The 21,022-nt window shown below is 48.2% G+C and overlaps 2 protein-coding genes across 11 annotated transcripts in view; one reads left to right on the plus strand and one right to left on the minus strand.

Annotated features, from left to right (window-relative positions):
- Window positions 1-12,051, plus strand: part of ANKRD27 (ankyrin repeat domain 27) — a 53,914-nt gene extending 41,863 nt beyond the window's left edge. For 7 of the 9 annotated variants that reach the window (XM_077856252.1, XM_077856258.1, XM_077856269.1 and 4 more), the window contains 7 exons: window positions 5,057-5,254; window positions 6,222-6,341; window positions 6,680-6,841; window positions 7,943-8,054; window positions 9,333-9,411; window positions 9,587-9,659; window positions 10,690-12,051. In XM_077856252.1, the coding sequence (XP_077712378.1) occupies window positions 5,057-5,254; window positions 6,222-6,341; window positions 6,680-6,841; window positions 7,943-8,054; window positions 9,333-9,411; window positions 9,587-9,659; window positions 10,690-10,926 (981 nt within the window). In that variant the 3' untranslated portion in view covers window positions 10,927-12,051. The other 2 variants (XM_077856279.1, XM_077856287.1) reach the window with 2 other exon arrangements.
- Window positions 12,052-14,229: 2,178 nt separating this feature from the next.
- On the minus strand, window positions 14,230-20,324 carry PDCD5 (programmed cell death 5). Of its 2 annotated transcripts, XM_077856328.1 has the most exons (6): window positions 20,167-20,323; window positions 19,313-19,350; window positions 16,495-16,556; window positions 15,669-15,760; window positions 14,709-14,780; window positions 14,230-14,417 (listed from the first exon to the last, which is right to left on the minus strand). In XM_077856328.1, exons 1-6 carry the CDS (start codon window positions 20,230-20,232, stop codon window positions 14,370-14,372), a joined length of 378 nt encoding a protein of 125 aa, XP_077712454.1. In that variant the 5' UTR covers window positions 20,233-20,323; the 3' UTR covers window positions 14,230-14,369. The 2 variants fall into 2 exon arrangements, with proteins under 2 accessions (XP_077712454.1, XP_077712461.1); XM_077856335.1 differs by lacking the exons at window positions 14,230-14,417; window positions 14,709-14,780 and adding an exon at window positions 14,815-15,580 and having other exon boundaries at window positions 20,167-20,324.
- Window positions 20,325-21,022: the final 698 nt, after the last annotated feature.

Below are 21,022 nucleotides of genomic sequence, written 5' to 3' on the forward strand. Positions count from 1 at the left end.
AGGGTCCCACTCCCTCTACTCAGGCTACCCCGGTGGTAAGGGGTCGTCAGGCCACAGGACGGTATCCCAGTCGGGATACTGACACAGAAACAATCCATACGTCTTATCCACATTTCTTTGGTTTTCCTTGTGCCCACATGTGTCTGCACAGGTGCTTACTTTTATCACAGGCATAGCTTGGTGCACCCACCGCTGCGCTGGAGGTACCGACCAGCTCCCTCACCACGGCAAGAACCACTCGTGCTGCCCTTCCCCCATGCACCTGTCTCCCTGCCACCCCCCAACCTGCGTTGGTTCTTCTTCTTTTTTTTTTTTAATAAATTTATCACCCAGTGCTCATCCCGTCAAGTGCCCCCCTCAGTGCCCGTCACCCAGTCACCCCCACCCCCCACCCTCCTCCCCTTCCACCACCCCTAGTTCGTTTCCCAGAGTTAGGAGTCTTCATGTTCTGTCTCCCTTTCTGATATTTCCCACACATTTCTTCTCCTTTCCCTTCTATTCCCTTTCACTATTATTTATATTCTCAAATGAATGAGAACATATAATGTTTGTCCTTCTCCGATTGACTTATTTCACTCAGCATAATACCCTCCAGTTCCATCCACGTCGAAGCAAATGGTGGGTATTTGTCATTTCTAATGGCTGAGGAATATTACATTGTATACATAGACCACAGCTTCTTTATCCACTCATCTTTCGATGGACACGGAGGCTCCTTCCACAGTTTGGCTATTGTGGACATTGCTGCTATAAACATCGGGGTGCAGGTGTCCCGGCATTTCATTGCATCTGTATCTTTGGGGTAAATCCCCAACAGTGCAATTGCTGGGTCATAGGGCAGGTCTATTTTTAACCCTTTGAGGAACCTCCACACAGTTTTCCAGAGTGGCTGCACCAGGTCACATTCCCACCAACAGTGTAAGAGGGTTCCCTTTTCTCCACATCCTCTCCAACATTTGGGGTTTTCTGCCTTGTGAATTTTCCCCATTCTCACTGGGGTGAGGTGGTATCTCTTTGTGGTTTTGATTTGTATTTCCCTGACGGCAAGTGATATGGAGCATTTTCTCATGTGCGTGTTGGCCATGTCTATGTCTTCCTCTGTGAGATTTCTATTCATGTCTTTTGCCCATTTCATGATTGGATTCTTCGTTTCTTTGGTGTTGAGTTTAATAAATTCTTCATAGATCTTGGAAACTAGCCCTTTATCTGATACGTCACTTGCAGATATTTTCTCCCATTCTGTAGGTTGTCTTTTACCTAGATAACCGTCAAATCACCTTGCATTGGTTCTTGTGCGAGCTGTGAGATTAGGTTGGGGTTCATTTTGTTTGCCAGTGGATGTCTCCCTATTGCACACCACCTGTTGAAAGGACCATCCTTCCTGCATTGATTTGCTCTTCCTATTCATTTGCTAGTGTATGGTGTGGGTCCCCCTCCAGGTTCTGCCTCTGTCCCACACACGGATCTATGTGTCTGTCCTTCCACCAGTCCCACACTGTCTTGATTACTGTAGCTATATGAAGCCTTTGGATGGGGCAGAGTGATTCTTCCTAACTTGCTCTTCTTTGCCAGAATTTTAGTTATTTTACGGCCTGTGCCTTTCCTTGTACATTTTTTAAAAGACAGATTGATTGATTGATTCATTCATTCATTCATGAGAGACACAGAGGCAGAGACACAGGCAGAGGGAGAAGCAGGCTCCCTGCAGGGAGCCTGATGAGGGACTCGATCCCAGGACTCCAGGATCATACCCTGAGCTGAAGGCAGACGCTCAACTGCTGAGCCACGCAGGCGTCTCTCCATATACATTTTAGAATAAGTTTGTTTATGTCTACCGAAAATCTTGTTAAGATTTCGGTCAGAATTGCATTAAAATCATAGATCAAACTGGGGGAGAAGTGACATCTTTACTGAGTCGAGCCTTCATGAACATGGTATATCTCTCAAATATTTAGTCTGTCTTTTAATGTCTTCGTCATTTTGTGATTTTTAGCATACAGATCCTGTCCATGTTTTCATAAGTGTATACTTATTTCATTTTCTTTCGAGAAATAGTAGATGGCAGCGTGCAGTGTAGTATGCCCTTGTGTGCTAACTACTCGATGTGTGTGTCCCACACTGAGAAAATTAATTTGTCTGCAAAACAGGTATAGTGGTGTCATCATTCATTTTACAAGATAATATACTGCCTTATCGTGACAAGCTTCACTGTGGGTTATTCTAACCCAGTAATGTTGAAGTGAGTAAAACGTTCATTCACATGCAGCTTTTCAGCTCACTCCAGGGTCATGTGTACACTGGGGATGTGCAGCTTTTGTTCTGTCCTCATGCTTCAGGGTGGGCTCAGCCCAAAGAATGGTTTTTCCTACGCAGACTGCTATGTAGGGATTAGAAAGGCAGGTGATGTTTCAAAGGATACGATGTGAAGTGATCGGACTTGGGGCCCCAGCAGTGACTGTTGTTTGGCCAGAGGCAGTTAGTGTGTCTGTCACTGTTCTCATCATTGTCCTCGGCTTTTCCCCCGCCTCATGGTTCACTCATTGTAACAAGAAACTGGATTACATGTTAAAATAACTGCTGGATTTATTGGATACAATCTTAGTTCTCTGCTTTTTTATTTTTTTTTTAAAGATTTTATCTATTTATCCGTGAGAGACACAGAGAGAGAGGCAGAGACCCAGGCAGAGGGAGAAGCAGGCTCCATGCAGGGAGCCCTATGTGGGACGATCCCAGGACTACAGGATCACACCCTGGGCCAAAGGCAGGCGCTAAACCACTGAGCCACCCAGGCTGCCCTCTCTGCTTTTTTTTAAAACCTCTTTTTCTGGTTTTGAAATTTCTCAAAAAGACATAAAAAAAACATTTATGTGGAAATTGCTTCACATCTGTGATTTAGCTAACCACCCCCTGGCCTCACCTTCTTCTAGCTCACTGGTGTGTTTAGAGTGTTTATTTTGTTTTGTTTTTAAAGAATTTATTTATTCACAAGAGAGACCAAGAGAAAGAGACACACAGAGAGAGACAGAGAGGCAGATGCAGAGAGAGAGGCAGACTCCCTGCTGAGGGACTTGATCCCAGGATCCTGGGATCATACCCTGAGCCAAAGGCAGACGCTTAACTGAGCCACCCAGGCACCTCTAGGGTGTTTGTTTTAAAAACCCTTGTTGAGGGACGCCTAGGGGCTCAGTGGTTGAGCATCTGCCTTCGGCTCAGGTCATGACCCGGGGTTCTGGGATCAAGTCCTGCATCGGGCTCCCCGCATGGAGCCTGCTTCTCCCTCTGCCTGTGTCTCTGCCTCTCTCTCTCTCTCTCTCTCATTAATAAATCAATAAAATATTTGAAACAAACCCTTACGTAGAATTTGCACCCAGTAAAGTGTACCCGTGTGCAGTGTACAGTGTGATGAGTTTCTGCAGATGTGTAAAGCCATGAAGCCGTCACCACAGCCCCGATCCAGAACACTCCATCACTTCTGAGGGTTTTCTTGGGCTGCTTTGAAGTTTTGCTCCCCTCGTCCCTCCCCGTCCCAGGCAACCCCTGGTCTGCTCTCTGTCATTGCAGACTTGCTGGCATCTTCCAGAACTTCATGTGAATGGAAACTAGACAGTACATACTCTTTTGAGTCTGGCTTCCTTCCCTCGGCAGAACGTTTTGAGATCCACGCCGGGTCGCCTGCCCTTCCTTCTTATTGCTGTCTTTTGTTCAATACACTATAATTTATCTAATAACCTGTTGATGAACATTTCAGTACTTTCCTGTTTGGGGTTTTGTGAAGAAAGCTAGTGTGAGCATTTGTAAACACATTTTTATATAAATGTATGTTTACTTGGGTAAATACCTCGGGGCGTAATTAAGTGCTGGATTGTGCAGTAAGTGTGTGTGTCACTTGATAAGAAGCTTCCAGTTTTCCAGGGTGATTTTCCATTTTCCATTCCTGCCACCAGTGTGAGAGTTCTAGTTGCTTCACATCCTTGTGACTGTTCAACGTTAGCCATTCCTATCCGTGTGCAGTTTCATTGCATTTCTTTTCTCCCTACTTCTTCATCTCTTTGTTCTTTATTTTGTGGGGTACGATTTACAAGCAGCAAAATTCACCCTTTTAATTAGCATGTTTTTTTTCGCCAAGAGAACCTTTTTAATCATCAGAAAGTGAGCTGGATAACCAAAGTTTTCATCCCTGGCCAGGACACCGACATAGTAATTTTATTATCGAAATGTGGGATTCAGTATCACGATTTAATGTTTGTTTTCACTTGTATGGCTAATAAATGTTTCGTTTGTCCTTTTAATTGCTGATTGTTCTTCTGTTGGCATGACTGATTTTAAAACCATTGTGAATCCACAGACTATCTCCCCAATATAAACATGTATCTTTCTTCTTTCCAAATCTTTTGCCTTCTTTTACAAATTCATATCGTCTAATTGAGTTATAAGAATCTCTTGTTGTTATTAAATTCTGGTTGGTACATGCCACACACTCTCTCCCACTCTGTGACTTGCCTTTTCATTTTCTTGATTGTGTCTTTCAAAGAATAACCATATAAAATTTGCATTAAGTCTAGTTTATCAAACTGTTCCTTTATGGCTTTTGCTTTTCTGTGTCTCATCTAAGAAATCTTTACTTATCACAGCATTGCCAAGATTTTCTTGTGTACTCACTCCAAGAACTTTATAGCTGCAGCTGTCAACGTTTAGGTCTGTGATGAATTTTTAATTGTTGTGTGCGGTGAGCTAAGGGTTGATGTGCAGTTTTTCCATATGTGGATATCTTGTTGTTCGGACACCATTTGTTGAGCAGACTTTCTGTTTCCCATTGAATTGCTTTGGCATAAAGAGGGCATCATTCCAGGGGGCTTGCTCTTGGAGGTGCACGTAATCTTTGGTATACCTTACCTTTCTCGAGATGTAGGAATTCACCTGTGGGCAACCCGATTCTGGGTCCCACCGTGACCCTAAATTTTGCACAGGGGCTGCAGGGGACAGATGGCTTTAATTCCTTCAGCCCAGTGTCTTAAATACTAATGACATTTCTGTCTCCATCTTCTGCTTTTGCTAGAAGCTGGCAAAGATTCCTGCCAGCGGGCTTGGTGTAAATGTGACCAACCAGGACGGCACCTCCCCGCTGCATGTTGCTGCCCTGCACGGTCGGGCGGACCTCATCCCCCTCCTGTTGAAACACGGTGCCAATGCCGGTGCCAGAAACGTAAACCAAGCTGTCCCGCTCCACCTGGCCTGCCAGAAGGGCCACTTTCAGGTATGGGTTCTGTCTCCTGGGCAGAGGGCTTTGGGTTAGAACTATGCTTGGTGGGAATGCTGCAGAGGCAGAGGGGGTGTTGGCCCAGAGGACAGACACATTTCCTTCCTCCCGGCACTGAGATTCTGTGCTGCACATGGCAGAACTGCTCCATACCGGCACACAGACCTCTGGAGCTTCTGGGGGTGGGCCTTTCCCCTCCCTTCCCCGCCCCCCACCTCACGGCCATTCACTTCTCGGTGGCACAGAGGCCATCATTCTGTTTCTGACCCCAACAGGAGCTGTCTCTGGTGCTTGGGTGTTGGTCATCGAGGGCTCTACCTACAGCCTTGCACCTTTCATCCCAAGCCCTTGGCCTTTGTCCGACACTTTAGTACTTTATAGAGAATGGCCCTATGGAGGGGGTGCAAGAGAGAATTGTGAAGTGATAGAGTTTTTCAAAGTCCTAGATTTCTTTTTGAAAATTACCAACTTAAAAATTTTTTTCCCTCACTAGCTCTACCATAAGCTTTTAAAAGACAAGAACCAGGGGTGCCTGGCTGGCTCAGTTGGTTAGATCATGTGACACTTATCTCAGGGTCGTGAGTTCAAGCCCCATGTTGGGTGTGGTGCTTCCTTAAAAAATAAAAGACAGGAACCAAATCAGGTCTTCCATCTCTCTTGTAACAGCTCGCATAGCACTTCAAACATCAGTTATCCCATCTGTAGAACTAGAGTAATAATTCCAGCCCTCCAGAGGGCAGGTCACATGACATGGACAAAAAAAATTGCACTAGCACGTTGCCTGGTGGAGGAGACCCTCACCAAATGTCCGTTGCGCCCCACTTCACTTGGTCTGTGTTCTCCTGAGTCAGGCGTGTCTAAAGAGCCTCCCAAATAAACTTAGGGGAAAGTCGTAAGGATGTCAAGTTAAAGAATTTCTTCTATAACTTTAATTAAAGTTGAAAATTTGTCTTCTCTGGGCTAGGTGGTGAGGTGTCTGTTGGATTCTAAAGCAAAACCCAATAAAAAGGATATAAGTGGAAACACACCCCTCATTTACGCCTGTTCCAACGGCTACCACGAAGTTGCAGCATTGCTGTTACAGGTAAGGGCCCCCCAGCCCTGGAGCTGCTGATACTCGTCAGTAGTGGGGTCCTCATTGTTTTCTGGCATTCCTTTTGTTTTTGTTTTTGCTTTTGCTTTTGTTTTGAGAGAGAGAGGGAGCAGCATGTGCTAGCCGGGGGTGGGGAGGAAGGAACAGAGGGAGAAGGACACAGAGAATCTAGAGCAGGCTGCATGCCCGGCACAGAGCCTGACACGGGGCTCGATCTCACCTCCCTGAGATCATGATCTGAGCCAAAATCAAGAGTTGGACGCTTAACCGACTGAGCCACCCAGGCGCCCCTCTGGCATTCCTTTTGATTACACGGTTTCTCCTTCTAGCACGGGGCCTCCATCAACGTCTGTAACAATAAGGGTAACACAGCGCTGCACGAGGCGGTGATAGAAAAGCACGTCTTCGTGGTGGAGCTGCTTCTGCTTCATGGGGCATCAGTTCAGGTGGTGAACAAGCGGCAGTGCACCGCCATCGATTGTGCTGAACAGGTGAGTGGGCGCTTCAGGGATTCCCTGTGGTTAAACCACATCCGATGAGGCCGTGGCCGACCTTCGAATCGCTGCGCTTGGAGTCTGTCAGTGTGGCTAAATATCAGTCCTTGGTCCCTGGGTCAGAGGTGGCCTGCCCGGGGAGCCAGGAGCCAGTCTTTCAGGGCTCGCCTTTGAAGGGGTGCATAGAGGTGCCCCCCGCCCCCAGTAACTGCAGGTGCGGGTGCCCTGGTTGGCCCAGGGACGAGCTATCAGGTGCTCACGGGAAAGCAGCAAGCTGAGGCCGTGTTCTGGGCTCACCCTCCCTGCACTGGGCACCTGGGGTCTTAGCACAATGGAGAAATTTGGTTGGTTGGTGGTTCTAAGACTCCCTGAGTTATTCTCCGTGTAAGGGGATTGGATGACCAGTTCCCCCCTCCTTCCAGCGCTGTGGGTGTTTGCACAGAGAACTGGTGAGGAGAAGCTTCCTCTCCTGGGAGAAGCGAGCTGTCTCCTGTCCCCATTTTCACATTGAGTGTTTTCATTTTCGACTCTGGATACACAGCTAGTAGACCGTTAAAGGACACTGGTGTCATGAAAAAGTCCCCATAAACCCAACGTACTCATAGGCTCATCACATTATTTTTCAGTGACATTTTTTTTTAAAGATTTTATTTATTTACTCAGAGACACAGAGAGAGGCAGAAACATAGGCAGAGGGAGAAGCAGAGTCCAAGCAGGGAGCCCGATGTGGGACTCAATCCTGGGACTCGATCCCGGGACTCCAGGATCACGCCCTGAGCCAAATTCTGTGACATTTCTTCACAGCATTGAAATATTTTAAACCTTCCCTGAGCAACTTTCTCAACTGATGATAAAGATGAGTGTTTTTTATTGAGTACTTACTATGTGCTGGGCCGTCGGTGACCTCATGGTAACTGCGATAAGAGATCCCGTTATCCCGGGCCCCTGGGGCAGGGCTGCTCCTCCCCTCGAGGCCCTGTGGCTGCAGCTTCGTCTGCCTTTCTGCCCAGCGGCACCAAGACTGACAGGTCAAAACCAGGCAATAACCTGCTAAGAGTGAAAAATATTACTGTTAACCTTCTCCCTTTCAAATTGTAGAACTCAAAAATAATGGAATTACTTCAAGTGGTACCGAGCTGTGTGGCGTCCGTGGACGACGTGGGCCAAACAGACCGCAAGGAGTACGTGACGGTTAAGATCAGGAAAAAATGTAAGAAGTTACATTCTGATTCTCAGTGTGGGCTTATTGGGAAATTTGTGAGCCTTGATTGAATTGTGAACGTAGAATGTCATTATACTCATGACTCGGGGCGGGAGACGGGCACCGAAGAGCCGTCCGTTACTGCCTAGCTCAGCAGCTTGTTTTGCTCCTGGTTTTCTGGTTGCTGGGGGTCATGCCTCCCAAGGGAGTGAGGTGGCCACTCGGCCTCCCTGCCACCTGCAGAGGAGGAGCAGCCTCTGGGAGGTTCTGCATGCCGCATGGCCCAGATCCAGGCCTTTTTCTAAGCATTTCCTGGACATCTGGGGCGCAGCATTTCCCGCTAACTTTAAAGGTTTTTTATTCATTCATTCATTCATTCATTCATTCATTTTTAAAATTTTATTTGCAGGTGTATAGAGATTATTGGTAATTAGAAGAGTAGTTGGCAGACATGGATAGGGCTGAAGTTTTTTGTTATAGTCTAGATAGGGCCCATGCTCTTTATTTTTTAAAGATTTCATTAATTATTCATGAGAGACACACAAAGAGAGGCAGAGACACAGGCAGAGGGAGAAGCAGGCTCCCGCGGGGAGCCCGATGCAGGACTCGATCTCGGGACTCCAAGATCACGTCCTGAGCCAAAGGCAGATGCTCAACCACTGAGTGGCCCAAGTGTTCCTGTTTTAATTTTTAAGATTTTTTTTTCTTTTGTAAGCAGTGGGTTTCAAACTCACAAGCCTGAGATCAAGAGTCACGTGCCGTACCACTGACCGAGCCAGCCAGGTGTCCCTCTACTCTATTTCTTTTTAATTCTTTTTTTAAAGATATTGTTTGTAGGGCAGCCTGGGTGGCTCAGCGGTTTAGCGCCGCCTTCGGCCCAGGGCGTGATCCTGGAGACCCCTGCGTGGAGCCTGCTTCTCCTTCTGCCTGTGTCTCTGCCTCTCTCTCTCTGTGTCTCTCATGAATAAATACATAAAATCTTTAAAAAAATATTGTTTGTAGTGCAGTGATGTAAGTAAACCCACTTCTGTCTCTGGATAATCCTGAGGGGGTCTGCCTGTCGCTGGAGAATATCCGTGTGTATTAATAAGACGTGTCTTTCCTTTCCATGGGGCTTCACGTGGTAATAAATCGCTACTGATACGTTTCTTTAAGCAAATAGCAGTGCTTAATTTTCTAAATTTTGTTAAACTAAGAAAATTGGAAGGTTGCACCTATGCTATGACTTTAAACCAATTCTTAGACTACTTTGGAAGTTTTCAAAGGTTTGTCCTTTTCTGTCTACAGGGAACTCAAAAATGTATGACCTGCCAGATGAACCTTTTACCAGACAGTTTTACTTTGTCCCCTCAGGTGGTCAGTTTAAGTGAGTATAAAATTTGAGCTGGTTTCTGTGCTTTTGATCCTACTTTACTTACAACGCAGGCCCCGTCGGTGGGTTAAAGAAAAGTCTGCGGCCACCAAATGCTGCCACCTGGTGGCCAGCCGGGTGCTTCACACCACTATTTCAGACCCCGATTTTACTTTGTTTTGGGTTTCAGGGGAAGGACTTCAAGGGAGATTCTGGCAAGAGATAGAAGTGTCCCTAATTTTACTGAAGACTCTCTGCATGAGGTGAGTTGTTCAGCGCTGGCTCATCATCATATTTCTTAACGCCTGGCTTTTTCCAAAACAAATCCACGGCGCACTCATTTCTCATTTCATGCTTCCCTTCTTTGCGAGAGCTAACAATTAAGGTGAGTTCATTAGCGGGACAGCCAAGAGTACACACTCCCTTTATTGAGAACGTAGAGTGAAGGGGAAAACGGGAAATAAGGGCACGCGTGGAGAGAGGCAGCGGGGCACGGTGTGTGTACCTGGCGAAATAGCTCAGCTGCCGCTAGTGTGAGACTCATTGATGTCAGGAAGAAACCGAGTTCGTATGTAGATGGGCAGACACTTCTCCAGATGTGGCCTAGAGCTGCTCCTGTGGACAAGTCCGCGTGTGGCCGTCCTCCTACAGCACAGTTTACCCACTCGCTGATAAAGAGAAGCTTGCTTTACATTCTGTTGTACTATTAGGTGACTCTTCTCAGAAATGTGACTTTTCTTATTGCTCCTCGTGATATATGACGGTTGACGAGAAGCAGACTTCACAGCCTGTGTGGCATAGGCTCGCTGAAGCAGATATACCGAAGTCCGAAATCTTGTAGAGGACTAAAGCGATGTTTGTTAACACGACTAATTTCAATCTGCTTTGTGACCTTTCATGACTTTGCTAACAGATGTGTTGCTGCATGGGAAACCCGCAAACTTTGAAATCTGCTCGGGTTCCACTGAGTGCTTTTCTCTTGTGAGCTATGGGGACGTCAGGCAGGTTGCTTCCATTTGCCGATCCCGTGTCCTCAGCTGTAAACGGGGGCAGCGATTAGTGCACACTTGTTACGAGTCATAAAGACTAAATGTGCAGACAGGTGGTGTCTGACGCATGGCGTACGCACACGCCATACTGTCCCCCTGGGGATGTCACAGCTGAAAATTATGCCCAGAAGGTACCCAATGTGCCTGGGTACCCAGAAACACCCAAGAGCACTGTTCTTGCTTGTGTGGTTTCTTGTTTAAAGTGCAGTGCAAATGAACTGCTTGAATTGTACCGTTTCTTCAGCCAGGGAGGCAAACAGTCACAGGCAGACAGAGCAACCTGCCAGACCAGAGCAGATCTGAGACTGCTGACAGAGGAGGCGGCAATCGGCCCGAGAGGCCTGGACCGAAACAAAGCGTTCCTGCCAACAGGCGGATGCTGCGCAGACACACAGTCGAGGACCCAGTCGTATCCGTGAGCCCAGGCTCCGCCGGCAACCCAAGCACATCCCCAGAGGCCGATACCGCTTCCCAGTCTTAACGGTGATAGCAGTTGTTACATTGGCTGCCAAGAAGTGGGTCCTCGGCAAGGAGGGGCCCAGCGGGAACATGGCTGAGAACGAGAAAAGGGCTTTCTGTTGGATTTGCAAGAAGAGCAGAAAGTTCCTGAAAGTTTTTCTGCGGCCGAGGGAAAGAATGCAACCAAGAAAACGATCACCACGTCTTTCCTCTCCTAAGCTCACGCATTCCCTGGGAAAGGAACACACACCAGTTCCAGTGGGGTCCAGATCCCTGAGAGCAGGCGAACGTTTCTGCTGAAGCAGTAGGGTTCCCTGGCTACCGGGCGAGGTTTCGTCACCAGATTCTGACCTCCTCCTAACGAAAGGTGCTAACCTCCGTGATGTGGACAAGTGAGCAAACCACAGGCTGAAAGAATTCCTCCTTCTGGGATAAGCTGTGGGGAAGCAGTTGAGGTGCCATGGTTGTGGAGGCCGGGCCAAAGCGACACGGGGGAACGGACAAGAGGACCTGGGAAACGTTCCTTTGCAAAGCAGCACTTGAACCCAAAGATGCCTACATGCCATTGTGATGTTCATCTTAGTGAAAAGGACATTTATGACCTCTACTACGCTGTGTATGTGGGGAAAGTTGCGTGTGACTTTTCTTCCAACAGAGTAAGTACAGATATTTGATCACTGCACACATGCACCTGTATCAGTGTCTCTCGAGACATCCCCGTCCGTTAAAAACCTCCCTTAGACATCATTCCTGATGGATGGTTACTGAACTAGAGAGATTTGGCACATCTTTTCTTAGTCTTTTGATTCCGATTCAAAACTTGCAGCACAAACCAGGTCAGAGTTACTTTCAGTTAGAACTTATTGCCATTTATTCCTTTTTATAAATTTCTATAGATTATACTCTTATTTTTTTATGTTACTAATTGGTCTACAGCCGAAGATATGGGTTTGTCCTGAGTACCTACCTTTTCAAATAACTTTGTAATATGGAAATGGTTCTGTGCATGTTCTTGGAAATACTTGTGTATGTATAGAAGGGAGGGGCTGATTATTTTTCTACAAAGTAATTTATGATTTCTAATTTTCTAATGTGCCTTGGATATGTGCCAAATGATGGGAAAGAAACAGTAAACTTTATGATTCTTGAGCGTGTCATGGTGCACTTTTTTAATGTCTTGCTCTGGAGATTGGGGGGGGGGGCATTTCTCAGCCTGTCTGCTACAAACATGCGCTCGGCGTATGGAACGATCATGCCCCACTGGATGGATGTGTGTATTTCAGTTACTAGATGTCCCTTAAATATGTAAACTGCATCATTCAGAGCAGACCCTTATCCATTCCCCTGCTTAGGCCTGACAATCTAGTAGGTGCAATAGCAAAGGCTTTTAAATCAGAACAAAAATGAATGTAATACAGCTTTTTAGATCAAACAGAAATAAGCACGGTTGCTTTGCAGACTCCTTTGTCCTGATTTATTTTTCTTCCTTTTCACCAGTTTTAAAACAAAACTGCCTGTGTTGGCCAGTTGTTGTGGTTCACGGTCACCCTAATTAGGAAACTGTATCCTGTGCAGTTTATCAACACAGCCAAGTTGCAAATACACACATTTGGTATCACCTGATTTTTTGGGGTGGTACAATATAATCTTGAAAACTTTTAGGTCTACTCCTAGTTGATTCTAACAATTGCCCCGATTGGTAAAATTGTCAAAGGAGGAAACAGGGTCAAGAGAAGTTAATGGGGCTGATGCTTGCACTGTCAGAGCTGTGGTTGAGGCCTGCTTGGCGGGGTCATCCAAATTGGCAGTTTCCAGGGTCTCCTGGAGACATAAATACCTTGAATGAGACAGTTTTAGGGGACAAACTGCTTCTTGAGCTACTCTGGTCATCGGAAGGGTGAGCCACCCGAAATGACCACCTCGATTTCTTTTAAAAACACATGTTTTTCTCCAATTGCTTTCCCACTTTAAACTTGACAACTCAAATTGGTAATGCCCAAATTTCTGTGTAAGTATGTTTTGAATTCAAAGTATTGTCAATCAGGAAGCTCAGAATAACCACTCCTCATTTCCGAGGCCGAAACATACTCCACCCCCCTTTTCCGCCTTCTAGAGCTTCTATCTTTCCATTCTCAAGTGTCTCTGGAGGACAGGACGGGTTTGACCATTTAAACACATTCATATAGGCATCTGCTGTCAGGACAGTGGTTATTCTGTAGGAAGAAGCATGTTAACACAACTTGCTGAGCCTCCCTCCAGGGTTTTTATGTAAATGAGACCAAAAGCAAAGTTCACTTGTAATTGGGATTCTTTAAAATCCCCGAGTGAAACTTACATTTGACTGATTTTGTCCCTTTTAAAAAAGTTTGACGTAACCATTCCACTCATTTGTTTATTCAGGAATGCTAGGTGCTCCCAACACTTGACTTTCTTCGTTGGCCACGGTTCCAATTTCAAGCCTCAATAAACTGTAACCTCTCAAATACACAGTTTAAACACAGATCAGCAGTACGTGAGCTAAAGCAGGTGGGGACTGTAAAGCACTTTTCCTGCTACTAATCCTGTTCACCTCTCAGAATGTTACGGACTTCCTCCTGGCCTGGAACCTCCAGGTTACACCAAAGAGCTCACCTGACAGATCAATTTACTGGCACAAGTTTTAAAACCTAGTGGGTGGAGAGCCCAACAGAAGAGATGACAGTTAAGTTACCTGCAGCTTTTATCTGTGAAGAACTCAGAATCTTTCTACCAAAATGTCTTAACTGCTCAACTGTCTCATCTGGACTTGACCACTAGAAGGCACTTCTCTTACACCCACATTTGTTACCGTTGAGGTATCACCACCAGTATCTCCCAGTTAGCCTGGTAACCTCCTACAACGCAAGCATCACTCTAGGTACACGGGCTGTCTGGGCCACGGGGGATACTTGTCACATCATTTGGTCTCAGTGCCTTTGAAAAGCAGATTATAAATGAAACCAAAACTAAGAATTTTCTTAGAATTAGGTTGAACGTAAGTACTACCTTCAGGAAGAAAAATCGTTTACCTGGTTTCAGAACCTAGGCCTTGGAAAGATGTTAAATATTAGAGTTGATTCCTCTCAATCCATGGGTTTTAACTACCACAATATTACTGGATGCTATTTTCTTCTTAAGTGAAGAGTAAGCCGCTTCAGTTTCTGCGAAGGCCATCTTCCTAAGGCTAAGGTCACACTTGGAAAGGACGAGGTTCACGCCGCCACACTTTTTAGAACTTGGTAGGAAAAGAAAAAATGCAGATCTTCTGTTCATTCAGCCATGATACACAAACAACTCTGCCCAAGAGTTATTTTATTTTGCATAACAAGTTTATTTTTTTTAAAAGGCATTTAGACAATAAACAAAGTAAACAATCAGATCTTCACTTCTACCCAGTATTATCTTAGAACTGTTCCATTAAGTTCCAGTCTCTAAACATCTTAAATTTCAATAATCGTCCTCTTCATCAGAGTCCATGACTTTTCTTCTGTTGAACTGGAGGAGGGAAATTAAGTGAATGTCATAACATGTTTAATAAGGCATAACTCAGGCTCTGAGAACAACAAGGTCTACCTACTACAGCAAGACACCAGGTCTTTAAAACAGCTTAATGTTTCAGGTCTATGGGGGGAGGGGGAACGACAGATCCCCTCGGCACTTTCTCCCCAAACTTTCACAAAATGGAAAGGTCTATGGGCTGAAACATGTTTTGATATAGTGCGTATTTAACACAACACTTAAAACAGCAATCTTTTTCTTTTGCCACGAGCATTTGGGGACACTTACTTTAACTGTGGTTTTCTTTTCTGTTTGTTGGCTTACTTTTTCAAGGATTTCTATTAAACCTTGTTCTGATACCTAGGATAACCAGAAAGAAAAACAGTACTAAGAGTTTATCTCAGGAGACAATGGTTTTAATCATTCTGGGATGTGGGGGAAGAGGTCAAGAGGGAAGGAAAGGCAAGATGGGAGGGTCTAACTAGCAGTTTGTTCCACAAGGATTTCGCTCTGCGAGGCTCACTTGAGGAAAGGTAAGTACCCATCGACATTAGCTTTCTCAGGAGAGTCCAAGGTTCCCGTCTTTTAAGAACACCTCCATCACCACCAGCGGACAACCACCTACACCAACTGCTGTTGAGGGTCAGGCACAGAGACCCGTAACAGAGGGTCTGCCCCGGAGAAGCGTAAGTGCAGGAGAAGTCACTCAGAAAAGATGAAGCAGTCGTCGTGTCTCCCGTGCATGCTCAGCGTTAAGGGGTTCAGGGCAGAATGACTCCCGCAGGCTGTGGAGGCAGCAGGTGCAGGTGGGGCTCATCTGGATCTTGAAGGAAGGTCAGGCTCACCAGAAGACACGCATCACGGTGTCACAGCAGGGCACGTAATAACCAGAAATTTTAGCACCTTCTCATTTGCAAAACAAGCTTAACTTCCATCGTTGGCAGGACGTTAGTCGGTGTCACTGACAAACCTGCCTCCAGTGCAGAAGCAATTGGATGCTGACCCTAACGGTCCCTGGTTACACGCCCATCGCTCACAACACCAGGAAGGGAAGCAGCAGAGGGTTTTAGGAAAGGCAATCAGTTATCTTTTAGGATTTATGGCAGATACAACGATTCCCTCCTGTCTAAGTGCCTCACTGAAATAGTCACCAGGAATTTCTGTAACCAGAAAATGAAGCTGACCTTGTAAAGATGTTTGATAAAGTTAGGTAAGAGGTAGAACCGCCTCAAGGCAGGCCAGGCTTACCTTCCCACTGAGTTGTCCGTATCTTGCCATCTGTATGAGGTAATTCTCTACTGCTTTAGTTTTTTCAGGCTTTACAAGTGCTAAGTTACTTACTAAAAAGAGAAAGAAGGAGTCAAAACTAAATGCACTTACAGGACTTAAAACTATGCAGTGGCATTTCCAAAGCACTTCACAGACGCGGTGGGCGGATGGATGGTACTATTACCCCTCTTACAAAGAAACTGAGGTTCAGCCGTGCCAGAGCCAAGATTAAACCTGGGTCCTCAGATTCTAAGCCAGATGCTCTTTAATTTTTTTTTTTTAAACGACTGCCCTCTGGAACACAGCTTCTCTAATACCACACATACGGAATCGTGATCATCCACCTCATGATGCTTCTACACTGCGCTTCAGGCTACAATACAAAATTCCTAGTTCGTCCTGATTGGCTTGTTTTACTACGTTCTCCTTCATTGGTTTGGTATTATGAAAAGTTATGAATGTACACTAAAACAGACAATAAACCCCAAGTCTCCATCCCCCACATCAACTGCCAGCAACATTTTGTGGCTGACTCGATTTAAGAGTTGTTTCCTGTAAATCTTACCTAATGTGCACTTGGAGATCATCTCCTTGGTAAGAGAGAACTGAGCTGGTATTGTTGATAATGATTTAAATATATTTCTTTAGATTTATAAACTTCACATTTCCTGCAGTATTATCTGCGTCGTGTTTTTAGGTTAAACAATATTTAATCCAGAATTAGCCATGATTTCATAGATCACTGCCTATTCAACGGACTCAAGTCAATGTTACAGAAACAACTTAAAGGAAACAAGATGCTTACAACGGGCCCGGGCCGACTGATCCAGGACTTGGGCTAAGATACTGTTCCTCATCTCTGCTTCCCTACAACAAAAACAGGTCAGCAAAATTAGAACTATGCTGTCAGCATTCCTACCGAACATACGAAAACAGAACTTCTCCCAATGTTTCCCGAGACGGAAGGAAGCCTGCCGTGTGCACGGACTGCGCAACAGCGGGCACTGTGCGGGTGGCACCACCATATTCAGCAAGAAGAGTCCACCTCTGCCCTCAAAAGCCAGCTTCATTTTATGTGGGTGGGTGTAGACTAGACCTACATTTTCACAGTTCAGGGGGGAGTTTTAGTTCAACCACCAACATTTATTCAGTACACAGTGTGTGAGAAGTCCGAGAAATTTGTAGTGAGATTCCAGGCAATTAAAGGACCAAAGGATTAATCTGTGTGGTACTTTTAGAGCTGAAGAAGCTGAGACCTAGGGAAGCTGTAACAGGGACACAGGTAATCACGGCCAAGCTAGAACCAGGCCCTATGTTTCTTTTCTTCTCAAGATTTATTTATTTGAGAGAGCCGATGACAACACGTGCCCAAGTGCGGTGAGGGGCAGAGGAAGAGAAGAGAATCTTCAGACTTGGTGAGCGCAGAGCCCAGCGTGGGACTTAATCTCACAACCCATGAGATCATGACCTGAGCCAAAATCAAAAGCTGGATGCTTAGCCAGCTGAGCCACTCAGGCTGAGCCCAAGGTTTCGGACTCTCGGTTCCACTTTTCGAGTGGGCAGAGAGTGAAATTATAACCCTGCAACTATCCTTGCATCTTTCTACCTATTCAAGCGGGAACTAGTTCAGATTCATAGGACAGTGGTTTTCAGACTTTTATTTAAGCAGCAAAAAAATTTTTCCCCCAAATTAAGTCCTTTAGGGAACTTAATACACAACACAGACAAAAGCAGATCCCCTGGCCGAATCAGAAGAGGAGCTGGGGCTGACTGTACCACCTAACCACCCCCTCCTGAAAAGGTCTAGGAACAGGGCTTACAGCCCATTTCCACAGGCCATTTCCTTATTGCTCCTGAGTACTTCAACCCTGCTACGAACAGCCGTTACTGTATTTTACTGATTCTAAGATGCCATCGGCTGTAAGATGCACCATAGTTTTAGGTACCTCTAAGAACAAAACAAAAATAAAAAACACCCCAGGTGAGTCTAGCAAGAGACCCTCACTCAAAGCTGGGGCATCAGAGTAACGTCCACAGTAAACAAAAAATATGCCAGCGGCTCAGAAAGGGGCAGCAAGGAAGGACGGAGGCGTCGGCCTCAGCCCTGAGTGGAAGAAAAAAGTTCCCCTTAAGAGTTTGAACTTCAAGCTTTAGTCTTACAGGTTTGCTGTCTTAATTTAGGCTGCTTGAGGGGAAGTGGAATCTCAGGCACAGAATTTAACTTTAAAAGGTCTCAGGTTAGAAATGTACCCAAGTGATGATGGCAGAAACAAAAATAAATCTTCTCTGGAAGAATCCAGGACAAGAGTGATGCACAGGAGACATATCCCAATCTGTGTTAAAATGCGAAAAATGTACACCTTAGAATCAATGAAATTCATGTAGTAGTTGCATTTTCTTAGCACCACCCTCCCACTAACAAGCCATGTAAGGATGGAACCTTCTTTGCCTTGCCCATTTCTGTAGATCCAGCACAGTGCTTGCCCCAGACCTAGTGCTCAATGAATATCTGCTGAACAGGGGGCGCCTCGGCGGCTCAGTGGCTGAGCATCCGCCTCTTGGTCCTGGCTCTCTGGTCCTGGTCTCCAGGTCATGGTTTCTTGAGCCCCGCCTTGGGCTCAGAGCCCAGAGGAGAATCTGCTCAGGCCTTCTCTCCCTCCCGCTGCCCCTCCCCTCACTCACATGTGCACTCAGCCTCTAAAATAAATAAATACATCTTTAAATATTATATATATATATATATATATATAGTTGCTGAATGAATGAGTTAAATGGCAGCATGATGGAAAGAGGGGAACATGTGGTGGTGTTCCCTAAGTAAGTACAGAGTTTCACAGAGTTTAGGTTCTGTAAGATGAAAAAGTTCTAAAGATTTGTTAAATAATGAGAATATAAATAACAAACCTCACAGTTAAAAACTGTTATAAGGGCAGCCCAGGTGGCTCAGCGGTTTAGCGCCGCCTTCAGCCCAGGATGTGATCCTGGAGACCTGGGATCGAGTCCCGCTTTGGGTTCCCTGCATGGAGCCTGCTTCTCCCTCTGCCTGTGTCTCTGCCTCTCTATCTCACGAATAAATAAATAAAATATTTTTTTAAAATTGTTATAAAAAAAGGGGAAAAACTGTCATGAAAATTTTATGTGTTATTTTTAAAAATTACAATTAGAAGGAAGAAAAACCCCAGATAACTGGGTCTTCACGCAAAAAGTCTGCTATGCATGAGCTGCCCTGCCATGTGTCGGGAATAAAAGAGCGGTAAGAACAAGGTAACAGTGAATGCCTATAAAGCATAAATGTGAGGCACAGTGCCCTGTGCCCGTGTAATCCTCCCCGCAGCCCCCTGGGGCAGTCCTATTATCAGACTCATTTTAAGGTTAATCACAGTGCAGCAGAGAAGCAAACATCAATCAGCAATTGCAGTACAAGGTGAGTATGCGGAGTTCCTTCCATGCACGTTTCTTTAATTAACAAATCATGAAAACACCCTGATCATGGGGGGGGGGGGGGACGACGATAAAAAACCTCTACCCCAGAAAAACCTGCAAAACTCCTATGCCTATCAAAATAACTTAAAAAAAAAAAAGGGCAAACCACCCTTCAAAAAGTTCACAGCTGCAGCCCCTACCTGTGCTTTGCTTCCTGCTGGGCTGCATCACCAGGATCCTGGGGAGGGGGAGAGACACACATTTTTTAGTCGAGTGATCTCACTTAAAAGAAAAAAAAAAAACAAACAACTAGGAACCACTTTCTTGTTTCTGACACTTTCTAGGCTCCCGCAGGGGCCGAGATCAAATTTTCAGGAGATCGTGAAAAGCTGGGCCTCCCCGCAATCCGCGGGAACGGCTTCGACTCACTACCGCGTCTCGGTAAGCGTCGGACCCCGCGATCTAGCGGCAGCCGGGCGGGGGGGGGGGGGGTCCCCTGTGCTGCGGAGCCGGGGTTCGCGGGGCCGCCGGGCCCGTCCTGCTGCAGCGCCCCGGCGGCGCCCCCGCCCCATCCCGTCCCGCCGCAGACACCCCCGGCGGCGGCCCCGCCCCTCCCGCGGAGGCCCCGCCCCTCGCCTCGCCCCGCCCCCTCGCCAGCCCTGCTGCAGACCCCCGGCGGCCCCGCCCCCTCCCCGCGGAGGCCCCGCCCCCTCCCGCAGAGGCCCCGCCCCTCCCCTCGCCAGCCCCGCCCCCTCTCCTCGCCCCGCCCCCCCGTCACCCGCCGCAGCGCTTCTCCCCCGGGAGGAGGCTCCTCCCCGCACCCTCCGCTCCGTCAGCGAGGATGCTCCCCGGCCCCCGCCGCGCCCCGCTCGCGCCCGGCCAGGGCCCCCGAAGCCCGCAGACGGCCCGGGTGGAAGGCAGTCGGCGCCGGGAGGCCGAGAGCCAGGGCGGCCCGGGGAGGCCGCACGCGGTCGGCCCGGCCGCCCCAACGCCCCCGCGCCCGGAGGGCCCGAGCTCCACCCCGGGCGGCGGCGGCGGCGGCGGGCGCGCTCACCCCGTGCTTCGCCTGCAGCTCCGCCAGCCTCTGCTTCCTCAGCGCCTCCAGCTCCTCCTCCGCCATGGCGCGGCCGTCCGGGGCGAGCAGCCGCCACCTCGCTCCGCGGGCCCCGCAGCCTCGGCGCGCGCACGGCCGGCCCACTGCGCAGGCGCCCGCCGCGCCCAGGCAGCACCAATCGAGCCCCGAGCCGCGCGCGCCGCCGCCAGGGCGCCGGGAGAGGCCCGAGGGCGCGATCGCAGGCGGGGCGGGGCGGGGCTCCCGGGGCGGGGCTCCCGGGGCGGGGCTGCTCGAGCGCCACCTGCTACCCCGCGCGCCCCCGGGCCTGCTGCTCTCGCCCCGCGGGACGACGGTCGGCTGCAAACGGGCCCCGTCGCAGGTGTAGCCGTAGGTGCAGGCTGCGGGGGGCGCTGCGTGCTCGCTCGCGTTACCTCCGCCTGCCCTGGAGGCCGCGGGAGCTCGGGGACCTCAGCTGGACGCTCCGGACGGCTCGGGGCGTCGGGGAGGTGGAGGTGGGGAGACCGCGGCCGCCCGCGCCGGGCCCCGGGAGCCACCGGGAAGCGGACGGACGCCGACCCCCCCCCCCCACCCGCGGCATCCCCGGGGCTCGTGCGGGGCCGGAGGCTGTGTAGTTCCAGACAGCGCCCCCGGCCCCGCGGACCCCCCGCCCCACCGACCCCGATCCCCGCGGACGCCCCCGCCCTACGGACCCCGATACCCAGGGACGCCCCGCCCTACAGACCCCAATACCCACGGACGCCCCCGCCCTACCGACCCCGATACCCAGGGACGCCCCCTCCCTACAGACCCCAATACCCACGGACGCCCCCGCCCTACCGACCCCGATACCCAGGGA

This window comes from Canis aureus, chromosome 1 (genome assembly GCF_053574225.1).
Source record: "Canis aureus isolate CA01 chromosome 1, VMU_Caureus_v.1.0, whole genome shotgun sequence".
Taxonomy (NCBI): Eukaryota; Metazoa; Chordata; class Mammalia; order Carnivora; family Canidae; genus Canis; species Canis aureus.

Excerpts from the sequence above, each read along its gene's own strand:
- PDCD5 (XM_077856328.1), bottom strand. The coding sequence starts at position 20,232 with ATGGCGGAGGAGGAGCTGGAGGCGCTGAGGAAGCAGAGGCTGGCGGAG. Across the intron at positions 19,351-20,166 it reads AGCTGCAGGCGAAGCACGGG|GATCCTGGTGATGCAGCCCA; the intron begins GTGAGCGCGCCC and ends CCCCCTCCCCAG. Across the intron at positions 16,557-19,312 it reads CAGCAGGAAGCAAAGCACAG|GGAAGCAGAGATGAGGAACA; the intron begins GTAGGGGCTGCA and ends TTTTTGTTGTAG.